The sequence below is a fragment of the Salvia miltiorrhiza genome, chromosome 7 (genome assembly GCF_028751815.1).
Source record: "Salvia miltiorrhiza cultivar Shanhuang (shh) chromosome 7, IMPLAD_Smil_shh, whole genome shotgun sequence".
In the NCBI taxonomy this organism is placed as follows: Eukaryota; Viridiplantae; Streptophyta; class Magnoliopsida; order Lamiales; family Lamiaceae; genus Salvia; species Salvia miltiorrhiza.
This window is the reverse complement of record NC_080393.1, coordinates 55,848,265-55,859,889: the sequence shown is the minus strand read 5'-3', so window position 1 is coordinate 55,859,889 and position 11,625 is coordinate 55,848,265. Positions and strand designations below refer to the sequence as shown.

The 11,625-nt window shown below is 41.2% G+C and overlaps 2 protein-coding genes across 2 annotated transcripts; both read left to right on the top strand.

Annotated features, from left to right (window-relative positions):
- Positions 1-1,918, top strand: LOC130994882 (uncharacterized). The gene is made up of 2 exons (XM_057920003.1): positions 1-172; positions 739-1,918. The coding sequence occupies exons 1-2, from the start codon at positions 68-70 to the stop codon at positions 1,834-1,836; spliced, it is 1,203 nt and encodes a 400-aa protein (XP_057775986.1). The 5' UTR covers positions 1-67; the 3' UTR covers positions 1,837-1,918.
- Positions 1,919-3,963: 2,045 nt separating this feature from the next.
- LOC130994887 (putative F-box protein At5g52610) lies at positions 3,964-11,250 on the top strand. The gene is made up of 3 exons (XM_057920008.1): positions 3,964-4,358; positions 8,633-9,828; positions 10,073-11,250. The coding sequence occupies exons 2-3, from the start codon at positions 9,727-9,729 to the stop codon at positions 11,150-11,152; spliced, it is 1,182 nt and encodes a 393-aa protein (XP_057775991.1). The 5' UTR covers positions 3,964-4,358; positions 8,633-9,726; the 3' UTR covers positions 11,153-11,250.
- The last annotated feature ends 375 nt before the right edge of the window (positions 11,251-11,625 follow it).

Sequence of the window (11,625 nt, the reverse complement as noted above, 5' to 3'; positions counted from 1 at the left end):
TCATTTACTCGACCGCCGCTTTCTAGTTTCTACACAGTTCACATTCACAGAAAATAGAAAAGCTGAAATGCTTCGACGGAAAATCGCCTCCCACAAGCCGCCGCCTCCTCGCCGCTGCTGCACTGACGGCAGCGATTCGGATCCCCATTCCGACATTCTTAGTAGAGAATCGGTAAGCACTCTTCCTCATATTTTCCCCTTTTGGTATGCAGATCGCTGTCTTTCAAAATTAGGTTAGAGCTGAAATTCCGTATGCATATATGTTTCATAAGAAAAGGTTTTCTATTTGGAATTTAGGTTAGAACTAAAATTTCGTATGCATATATGTTTCATAAGAAAAAGGTTTTTTTATTTGAAATTTAGGTTAGAGATTAATATAAAAAGACATTGATATTGATATTGATATTGATATGCATATGGCTGTCTTATTCTCAGCATTTAAGTTTTGGGCAGATAAAGCAGTTGTATACAAATTAGCGAATTGGTTAGTCGATTGATTAGTAATTTAGTAGAGTGATGATTCTGTTCTGTTCCAAAACAAAAAATTAATTGTTCAATACCCGTGTTACTCTCTGCATTTCAAATATTTGGCTTAAATTTTGGGCAGATAAAACAATTGTATACATATTAGTGAATTGGTTAATCGATTGATTAGTAGAGTGATGACTGGTGATGCTATTCCAAAACAAAAATGTGTAGATAAGACATGTTTATGATAATATGTTATTCAATAAGCAGATGATAGAGATTAGAAGTCGGGCTTATTATTTCCGGAGGTGTAAAAAGGGGATGCCAACAAACATAGAGTCCCTCTCCACCGACCTATTGTTTGAAATCCTCCTCCGTTTGCCGGCCGATCATCTCTACGAGAGAGCAAGGCTCGTCTGCCAGCGGTGGTACCACATTATCCATTCTCATGCCTTCATCAGCGCGCAGATGCACAGTTCTACCTATGGACTCCTCCTATCACCCCTAAACTGGAGTAATACTCTGCCACTTTATGTAACAGCCGACGCAGACGGTGGAATCCACACATCTGACCTAAATCACATCTCCAAATTGGAAGTTCTTGCAACCTGCAACGGTTTGGCTCTGGAGTTTGATTTCAAAGATCGCCTCCTTCGCCTCGTGAATCCAGCAAAGAAGCAGTCACTCCTCCTCCCACGATTGTCTAGAGGCGCAACCTATGCCTGGCCCACGTATGGTTTTGCATACTCTGCAGCTTCATTGGCGTATAAAGTGGTTTTGCATTATCTACAAACTGACTACTGTCTTCACGTGCTCACTGTTGGAGTCGATGAGTCCTGGAGGCACGTCGAGGTTCACCACCTCCTCGGCCATGTCAGGCCATGTCTCCTCAACAAGACTCCGTTGACTAGTGAAGGTTTCGTGCACTGGGGAAGGGGGAGATACTGCGCGACGATGGATGTGGAGACAGAGATCATTACACTGAGTGAAGCCCCTTATGAGTACCATGAAAGCAACTATTATTGTCTGTCGACTGGGAGGTGTGTGTCGCTCCTGGTTGCGAGTGGGGATCTGTCGTGGGAGGTTTGGGAGATGAAGGCAGAGACGGGCGAGTGGAGGAAGGCGCTGCCCAACGTCGACTTGGGAGCTCAGAAATGCAGGATTCAACAGTTTGCTGATGGAGATCTTAAGCCACTTGGTTGGGTTAAATATCCACAGGTTTTGGCCTTTTGTTCTAGGATGGAAATCGGCCATTGCATTTTCTACAATCTTGATACGAATCAACTCCACTGCATAGAGCTACCGCAATCCTATAGTAATGGTTATGAAGCTTTTCCGCATAAGAATAATCTGATATGGCTAAATTAAAAGAGTATTAGAATCGTTATTGTTTCTATTTGGTTTGGTTTCACATTATTTGCAGATATATGATGTTAATTTTTTCAATACATATCAGCTTATCTTATGTTGGCAGAACCTGGTTTAGGGCTGGGCTCTAAAAAATTAGGCCCTTAAAAAACGAGCCTAAAAAAACCCGCCCAGTGAGCCTGTCGGGCTGATCAGGCTTTTTGGCCCGCCGGAAATAATATAATTATTATTTAAATTATATATTTAAAAATTCATAAATTATAAAAATTAAAACCTAAAAACTAAAATTAATTAAAATCCCTAATTTGAAATTCAAAAGCAAACTTTCTGCTTTCTGTTCTGTCTTCACTTCTCCGATTGAACCGCCGCCGCAGCTGCCTTCAACTGTGCAAAGTCAACTGCGGGTTTTAATTTTTGCAGCCCGATTAATAAGTACGGTTTTAATTAAATGTTGACATCCTTATTTTGTCATATAAGATATACGAGTAGTTTTTAATATGATTCGTTTCGGTTGTTTTGCACGTGCCATTCAAATATTTATGAAGTTCTTTTTCTAAATTATTCTTAGACTCATGCATGCTCGTTCATCGAGATTCAAAAGAGTTTCATCTTCTCCGCGAGAATAGTGAGCATTGTCTTGCACTTGACTAAGCCTCCACAACGTGCATTTTCTCTCTTAGGCTTCGACTTCCCAATAAAATTAAAATGTATTCTATTCTATCGTCAATGCTAAAATGTTTTTAAATGTAAGAGCAACTCGAGCTTGCCTATGAATTATTTAATCCAACTCACCCAGAAATTATGCCATCACATATACTACTAGTACTCCATCATAAATATAGATTGTTACTTTTAAAGTAGGGCAAATGTGCACATTAGCCCCTGAACTTGACAGCTCTATAGCTTTTACCCCCAGGATCGGTCAAGGCGCGTTGACCTCCCTGAACTCCCGAAAGAAAGGGGCATTTAAACCCATTTCGTTAAATGGCCCTTTAACGCCGTTTAACTTTTTTTTTTTTAACGGCTCTCTCTCTCTCTTCCACTAGCACGGCCGTTGGCGGCAGCGCTCCGACGGTCACCACTAGCGTCCCACACATGCGCGTCACTCCGAACTCCTCCAAAGCTCCGTATACAGACAGCGCATCCACGCGGCGAAGGCACACATTGGCGCCTCCCACCGCAGCCATACCACACGCCAAGTTCCACCCGTTGCAGTGGAACATCGGCAACGTCCACAGGTACACCGGTCGCTGCGGCGCCTCCCACCGCCGCCATACCCCAACCAAATTGCAACCTCATAGCCCTCATCATCATCCCGCACCCGAAATCAAACCCCATTCCAACAGGAAAACCGTAGCAAAATCCGCTGCCGATGACGCCAGAATCGAGGAATTCGGCTGCGGCGCCCTCCGCCCTCGGATTTCCCATGATGATATCGATCCCTTCCTCGACCTCCTCGTCGAGAATCGACTCTGAGTTGAAATCTTCTGCAAATTCGTCGCAAATTTGGAGCAGATTCCCTCGAGAAGACGTGACCTCGTCGGGGCTCCGACACGGCTTCTCCACCTTAGGCAGCGGCGGGCGCTGCAGCAGGCATTCCTTCTCGCGGTGGTGGAACGGGATGAGCAAATCCGGCGGCTCAGATTAGGCCATTTCTGCGGCGTGTGGGGGTTTTTCCTGTGAAGATTTAGAGGGGGGAGTTGAGTAGGGCCCACCGCAAAAAAATATAAAATAAAATAAGTTAAACAGCGTTAAACGTTGTTTAACGCGGGGGCAATCTGCACCATTGTTTCGGGAGTTAAGGGAGGTCAACGCGCATTGACCGGTCCTAGAGGGTAAAAGCTATAGGGGTGTCAAGTTCAAGGGCTAATGTGCACCTTTGCCCTTTAAAGTATTGGGGGAAATTCGTATCTAACCGAAAAGATAAAAGATGGAGTATCAATTTTCTATCCTACTCCATAAATATATAAGTTTCGTAGGCAATTTTGAAGGATAAGACAAATATATCCTTAGTGGTCCCACCACTATCAATTTATCATTTAAATTATTCAATTAAAAATAATTCAAACTTACCTTTTGCTCAACATTCACGTGAGTTATACACAAAGTTGGTCAAAACACTTCTTTCACTATCACTTTTTAATATTTGTCTTCTTCTTGTCTACTACACAACACGGCTGCCTCCCTTTTCCTTGCCAAAAACCCTAGCATAACCGTGCACGACTGCATCCATTTCCCTTGCAAAAAAAAAATCATGAAATTTGTTTAAAGAATTCGTGCACGTCTGCCTCCCTTCCATATTTCTTGAAGAAATCGTGTAAAGAACCGTGTAAAACAACCGTGCGTGCATCCCATAGCAAACAACCGTGTAAACAAATCGTGCTATCCATATTATTGTTCTAAAATTCACCATGACCGATAGTGAAACTCAATCGGAATACGAGATGGAGGAAGAACCGGCACGAGAGCAGCCTCACCGGAGTAATTCGAAGAAAAAAGAGCTATATCCGGCGTCGCCTCCAGTAAGTAACCGCAAATTGTATAATGTTAAACTTGAATTTATGTGTCGTGTATTGTTAAATAGTGCACGATAGTTGATTATTAGGTGTTTATGTATGGAATAAGTTAGGAATTATGAAATCTGGAATTTGAAAAAAAAAATTGAACTAAGTGTGCACGGTTAGTTCTTGAGGACACGGTTTGACACGGTTGGATATTTTCCGCATAAGAATAATATGATATGGCTAAGTTAAAAGGCTAAGTTAAAAGAGTATTAGAATCGTTATTATTTCTATTTGGTTTAGTTAAAAAAGCTTATCTATATATTATATAAAAGAGCAGTTTAATGGCTATTTTTTCTCGCCGTAATTTAAAATTTAGTTATTTTTGAAATTTTGGTTATTACATATCAATTCAATTCTACCAAAACGTGTTAAACAAAAAAAATTCTACCAAAACGTGCGTAGCAGTTTTTTGTTTCCAAGTTAAAGTTCTTTTTTTTTCTTTTATTGTTTTTTCACTTTTTTCTTTCTTTCTTTTTAGAAATCGTGTAATTTAAATAAAAAATAAAATATTCAATATGCATGTCAAATTAAAGATCATGATATTAGCTTTAATTTGATACTCCCTCCGTCCCTGAAATAAGTTCCTCTTTTTCCATTTTGGGACGTCCCCCAAATAAGTTCCTCTTTCTTTCTTTCTATTTTTGGACAACTATCCCACCACTAATAATACTTTATTTATTCTTACTTTTCACTTTTTCACCACTCTCAATACTAATTATACACTTTTTCACCTTTTCACCACTCTCAATACTAATTATAATATATTTTTCTCTACTATCAATACACTTTACCATTTTCCTTAAAACCCGTGTCGTCCCCAAAGAGAAACTTATTTTGGGGACGGAGGGAGTATATAATATATACTCCCTCCGTCCCAATAAAAGTGACCACATTTCCTTTTTGGGCGTCCCATTAAAAGTGGCCACTTTCCTAAAATAGAAATATTTAGTATTTAATTAAGTTTAATTAATTAACCCTCTTTAACCAAATACACACAAAACACACACACTCACACTGAGTCGCCCTCCCTTCTTCCCCCCTCTCTCTCATCTTCTCCCTCTTCTCTCTTCTTCTCCGGCGAACGACAGCCAGCGCCGGCCGCCCGCCGCCGCCCCGCCTCCTGATTCCCTTTCCCCAGCCACGGCGCCGCCCTTTCCCCAGCCAGCAACCAGCCGCCGGCTCACCCCCCTCTCTCTCTCTCGGTCTCTCATCTTTGCCGGCGGTGGTGAGGCCGCCGGTCATCTCCCTCAACCTCCCTCTTCTCCCGCCGCCCCCGAAGTGCATATCACCCTGGCCTCTGCTCTCTCCCTCTCGCCCCACCCCTGAACTCCCTGTCCCTCGCCTCTACTTTCTTCCTCTCGCCACCCCGTGGCCGCCGCCGCCTAGATCTGAGGTGGCGTGGTTGATGGCGGCGAGGCGTAGATCGTTGATGTCACCGCCGCTCGTTCTGGGTTTTCCTCGAATCGCTCTTTGCCGCCGCGGCCGATTTGGGGGCTAGGGCTTTTGATGGGAGCCGACGCTCGCCTGTGAAGGTGAAGGAGCGGTGGCCGGTGCTCCTGAATCTAAGGGTAGTGGTGGTTTGGGAGCCGGCAGATTCCTTTTTCTTTTCGTTTTTTTGTTCTGGTTTTTTCATTTTTTTGTTCAATTCAAAGAGAGGTTTGTGGTGGTTGTTGGCAGATCGGTGGTCGCCGGCGACGGAGAGTTGGTTTGTGGTGGTTGTTGGCAGATCGGTGGTTTGAGAGATAGAGATCGAGGAAGGTGAAGTTTGGTTTAGGTGAGGAAAGGTTGGTTTGAGAGAGAGAGGGAGGAAGGCGAAGTCTAGTTTGGGTGAGGGGCGACCGCTGTCGCCGGCGCCGGTGCCGACGTCGTCGTCGCCGGTGCCAACGTCGCCGCCGGCCAGATGCAGTGAGAAGTTGGGTTGTAGAAGAAGAAGTTAAGTTGAAGGAATTAACTCATTAATTTTGATGAACTATAATTAATTAAAGCATAACAATCATTTCTTAATCTCCGTGCCCAAATAAAAGTGGCCACTTTTATTGGGACGGAGGGAGTATAACATAGATTTAAAATAATAAAGATATTAAAATTTAAATTTTCAAATTAAATTGTGTCTTCTCTCTCATCTCTCTTATTTTAGTTCTTTTTCTTAAATGATCTATTTTCATTTGATATTTTGTTTTATTTTTCGTTATATCATTTACTTATTTTTTTCATTTCAATATTTTTTATCTTTTGTTAAAAGATTTATCTTCTTTGTTGTGCATAACATGTTTAAGTATGATTTCATAGATATGTTTGTAACTTTTTTTTGCTACGATTTCATGGAAATTTTTAGAATTTTTAGAATTTCAAAATCATAAAAAATAAATCTAAAATAAATAATTTATGATAATTTAAAATTTTAAAATAATTTTTTTAACTTTCCTCCCTACTCTCTTTAACGATTTTTTTAAACCCTCCCTCCTTAATGAAATGTTTACCTTTTTTTCTACTAAATTTGTTTCTATATATGTATTTATTTTTATTTTTGTGTTTTAAAAGGTAAAATAAGTAGATACCATGTTTTGTGTTTTACATATCATTTTAATTTAATACTCCCTCCGTCCCAAACGAAATGGCCTATTTCTTTTCGGCAAGTAGATTAAGAAATGTGTATAAAGTAGATAAAGTGGGTTGGTGGAAATTATTTAAATATTAAGTGTAGAGAGAGAGTGTATTGCCAAAAAAGGAAATAGGACATTTCGTTTGGGACAGCCCAAAAAGGAAAACATGACATTTCGTTTGGGACGGAGGGAGTACTAGTTTAGAATATAAGAAACGTGAAGGAAAATATATTGGTTCATTATATAACTCTGTTTTTTAAATTATATTAATTTTAATATAACTTTGTAGATGAATAATTAGTTATAGATATATTAAAAATATAATTTCAAATATAATTTTGTTATCTATGTTTGTGTATAAAAAGATTTATTTATTTATTATGACTTGTAATATTCTATAATAATAGTAATACTAATTTTATCAAATAATTTTCAATTGTTTATTAACTATAAGGGTTAAGTTCCAAATACCCCCGGCGTCCCTATTGTGCTCAGGACCCCATAGTCAGGACGAGCGCTATTTACTACCTTAACGTGGCAAAATCGAAGCAATTTCCCCCCTGCATTTTAACATCGTTAAGTCACCGTTAAAAAAATTATTTTTTAATTTTTAATTAAGATGGGCTCTCTCTCTCTCCTCTCTCTCCTCGAGCATCCTTGTCGGTGAACAAGGCGGTGCAAATCCAAGCGGTGCAGAGATAACAGAATAGGGTGGGGTGTTGTAGGGACGACGACGTCGCTTGGAGTACAGGCGGCAACGGCTGAAACAGAGCGAGGCGGCGGCGTTTTGGCCGTTGCCAGGAAGAGAGAAGCGGCGCCAGAGGCACCGTCGATCTGTGAGCAAGCCACCAAAGCTCGACGGCGGCGGCTGTGCCATCGTTCTGTCTGGAGCAGAGGAAGGAGTCAATTTGTGAGAAAGGCCGAGGGAGTCAGAGGTGGTGCACGTCGCCGTCGAAGGAACAATGAGGGAGAGGCAGATGGATGGTCGGACGGAGGGTTCTTGCTGGGAGGGAAGTCGTGGTGGCGGAGCTCAGGTGAGAGAGATTTGCTGAGTTCGCGGTGGGGAGGGCAGATGCCAACGGTGTACCACGGCGGAGGGGCGGTGTTCTCTCGCCGGGAAATGATGCTCGATGGGGGGGGAGGGAGAGATAGAGCCCATCTTAATTAAAAAAAAAAAAATTAACGGTGACTTAACGGTGTTAAAACGCAGGGGGTATTTGGTTCGATTTTGCCACGTTGAGCTAGCAAATAGCGCTCGTCCTGACCATGGGGTCCTGAGCGCGATAGGGACGCCATCGATAAGGAGTATTTGGTACTTAACCCTAACTATAATTATCATTACATTTTATATAAAGTCGAAACTTTACATTTTCAAATTTGAATTTTCATTGAGTAAATGATGTTGATTATTTTATTTTTAAAACAAAGGAGTAGTATTTAACATTTGCTTATATTTTATTCTCTTTAATATTTATATTTATTAATTAATTTTATTTATATATGTCATTTAATTTTGATGCTTGCCGTGCATAGCACGGACGGGCGTACTAATATATCATATATAGAGATACATTATTGCTTATAGGGTTTTAGATTATTTGCATTTATAACTTTTCAGATTATTTGCAGATATTGTATGTATTTCTTTCTTGAAGACACATCAGCTTATGTTGGCCGAATATTATGATGGTGGAAGAGTTAGTAGTTAGTAGTATAATCTCTCACTGTAACTTCAAAGTTGGGACTTGCCCAGATCTGCAGTGTTTCGTCTCTGTCCCAAAGTAGAACTCGAACATTAAGGTCAAGTTGGTCTCCTTGTAAATCATGTTGTTCTTCTACTATCTTTTTAGCTGACACTACCGCTGATTCACAGCAATATTCCAAAGTAATTGATTTCAGCGTTGCTATTTCTCCAACTGCGAAGACGAAGCTCGTGGAGAACTGGAAAGTGGGAGCTCTCTGCCATCGTCCAACTTTTTAGACGGTAACGCCCATCCAATAATAGTAGCTTGAGGCTCTGGAATTGGCCCTCAATGGTGTCCCACTTGCCTGTTTTGAAGATACCACCATATAATTATAACATCTGAAGAAGGGGCAACCACGCTATCTTTTGCAGTATCTCTACCAAATACAGATTATAAGAGCCATAGAGGAAACTAATCATCTGCAAATACTCTTCATATTCATCATAGAAGATAGCTCAAACAGTTTGCTATCTCCATTCACCACTTTCTGATTTCATCCCCCAAACATACCACGTCAAATCTCCATTGCTAATCAACACTGATATCAGATAATACAAGTTATGTTCCGTCAAAGAAAAAGAAGGGATTATACTCTTTGTAAGGATCTGGGTCTCAATATCCATTGTCAAAACGATGTAACCAACGGAGAATTAGAATTAGACAAAACATTCAACACTTGAACGTTGATTCTGGAAATAAACGAATTTTAGGCGCAAATAATGGCATTTACTCCCATTTTCGGGTGAGTTTGTGTATAGGAAATGGGCACGGCGTGAGTGAGGGAGAATATATACAAACAACACAAATGAAATGAGACAAAAAAGTTTGGGGATCGTCTACTGTTAAATGGGCCATGTTTTGGGTTTTAGGTTTATTTTCGGTTTTGGCGGGAAACTGCTGGCATATATTTGGGCCCACCGCGTGTAATTCTTTTACTCCGCCGCCGCCGCGCTTTACACCGGAAATAGAGAGGCTCAAATGCCTCGTAAGAAACCAGTCTTCCGCAAGCCGCCACCGCGCCGCTGCTGCACCGACGGCAGCGTTTCGGATCCGCATTCCAACATTCTTAGTAGAGAATCGGTAAGCACTCTCCCTCATATTTTTCCCTTGTTTGATAATAATATGCACATGTCTGTCTTTCAAAATTAGGTTACACCTCAAATTCCGTATGCATATATGTTTCATAACAAAATATATTGTCTTTTGAAATATAGATGAGAGATTAATATAAAAAGACATTGATAAAACACATATACAAATTATTGAATTGGTTAGTCGATTGATTAGTAGATTGATGATGCTGTTCCACAACAAAAATTTGCAGATAAACATAGAGTCCTTCCCCACAGACCTATTGTTCGAAATCCTCCTCCGTTTGCCGGCCGATCATCTCTACCAGAGAGCGAGGCTCGTGTGCCGGCGGTGGTACCACATTATCCATTCTCATGCCTTCATCAACGCGCAGATGCACTGCTCTACCTATGGACTCCTCCTATCACCCCTAAACTGGAGTAATACTCTGCCACTTTATGTAACAGCCGACGCAGACGGTGGAATCCACACATCTGACCTAAATCACATCTCCAAATTGGAAGTTCTTGCAACCAGCTGCAACGGTTTGGCTCTGGAGTTTGATTTCAAAGATCGCCTCCTTCGCCTCGTGAATCCAGCAAAGAAGCAGTCACTCCTCCTCCCACGATTGACTAGAGGCGCAACCTATGCCTGGCCCGAGTATGGTTTTGCATACTCTGCAGCTTCCTTGGCGTATAAAGTGATTGCACGGTACACTGTTTGCCACTCGCCACAACGCCTACAAACTGACTATGGCCTTGACGTGCTCACTGTTGGAGTCAATGAGTCCTGGAGGCACGTCGAGGTTCCCCACCATCTCAGCCCATTTTTCTTCAACAAGGCTCCCTTGACTACTGAAGGTTTCATGCATTGGGGAAGGGGGAGATACTGCGTGACGATGGATGTGGAGACGGAGATCATTACACTGAGTGAAGCCCCTTATCAGTACGATGAAAGCGACTATAATTATCTGTCAACTGGGAGGTGTCTGTCTCTCCTGGTTGCTTGTGGGTATCTCTCGTGGGAGGTTTGGGAGTTGAAGGCAGAGACCGGCGAGTGGAGGAAGGCGCTGCCCAACGTTTACTTGGGAGCTGAGGAATGGAGGATTCAACAGTTGGTTCCTCAAGATGCTCCTCAAGTTCTTGTGCCACTTGGTTGGGTTAAATATCCACAGGTTTTGGCGTTTCGTTTTGGCACCTATTTTTCTTGGAAGCAATGGCGGCCTCCTTGCATTTTCTACAATCTTGATACGCATCAACTCCACTCCACAAAGCTACCACAATCCTATACTGGTGGTTATCAAGCTTTTCCGCATAAGAATAATCTGATATGACTAAGTTAAAAGAGCTTATATATCATATATAGAGATACATTATTGTTTATAGCGTTTAAGATTATTTGCAGATATAGTATGTATTTCTTTCTTCAAGATACATCAGCTTATGTTGGCAGATATAGTATGTATTATGATGGTGATATAAGATGGAATTTTTATGATCACTTTGAATGGACAGACGATGACCTCACGGCCAATAGCAAGTCAACGCATATTCTCTGAGAATATTTTGAATGAAATAAAGTAATACTACAAGCTTAGAAGTGAGATATTTAATTAATTTTCCAATAACTCATGTACCCAACAACATTATCAAACGAGCTAGCCAAAAATTGACTTAGATCAAAGAAGAGTGTAAACAACCAATCAAAACCTATGTTTCATACAAGTGTAGACTCTATGTATACATATATAATATGTATAATGAAAAGGGTTAGACGTTGCAATGCACCACAGTTCATGTTTGGTTG

Coding starts and splice junctions, on each gene's coding strand:
- LOC130994882 (XM_057920003.1), top strand. CDS start 68: ATGCTTCGACGGAAAATCGCCTCCCACAAGCCGCCGCCTCCTCGCCGC. Junction 173..738: donor ACATTCTTAGTAGAGAATCG/GTAAGCACTCTT, acceptor TTCAATAAGCAG/ATGATAGAGATTAGAAGTCG.
- LOC130994887 (XM_057920008.1), top strand. CDS start 9,727: ATGCCTCGTAAGAAACCAGTCTTCCGCAAGCCGCCACCGCGCCGCTGC. Junction 9,829..10,072: donor ACATTCTTAGTAGAGAATCG/GTAAGCACTCTC, acceptor AAAAATTTGCAG/ATAAACATAGAGTCCTTCCC.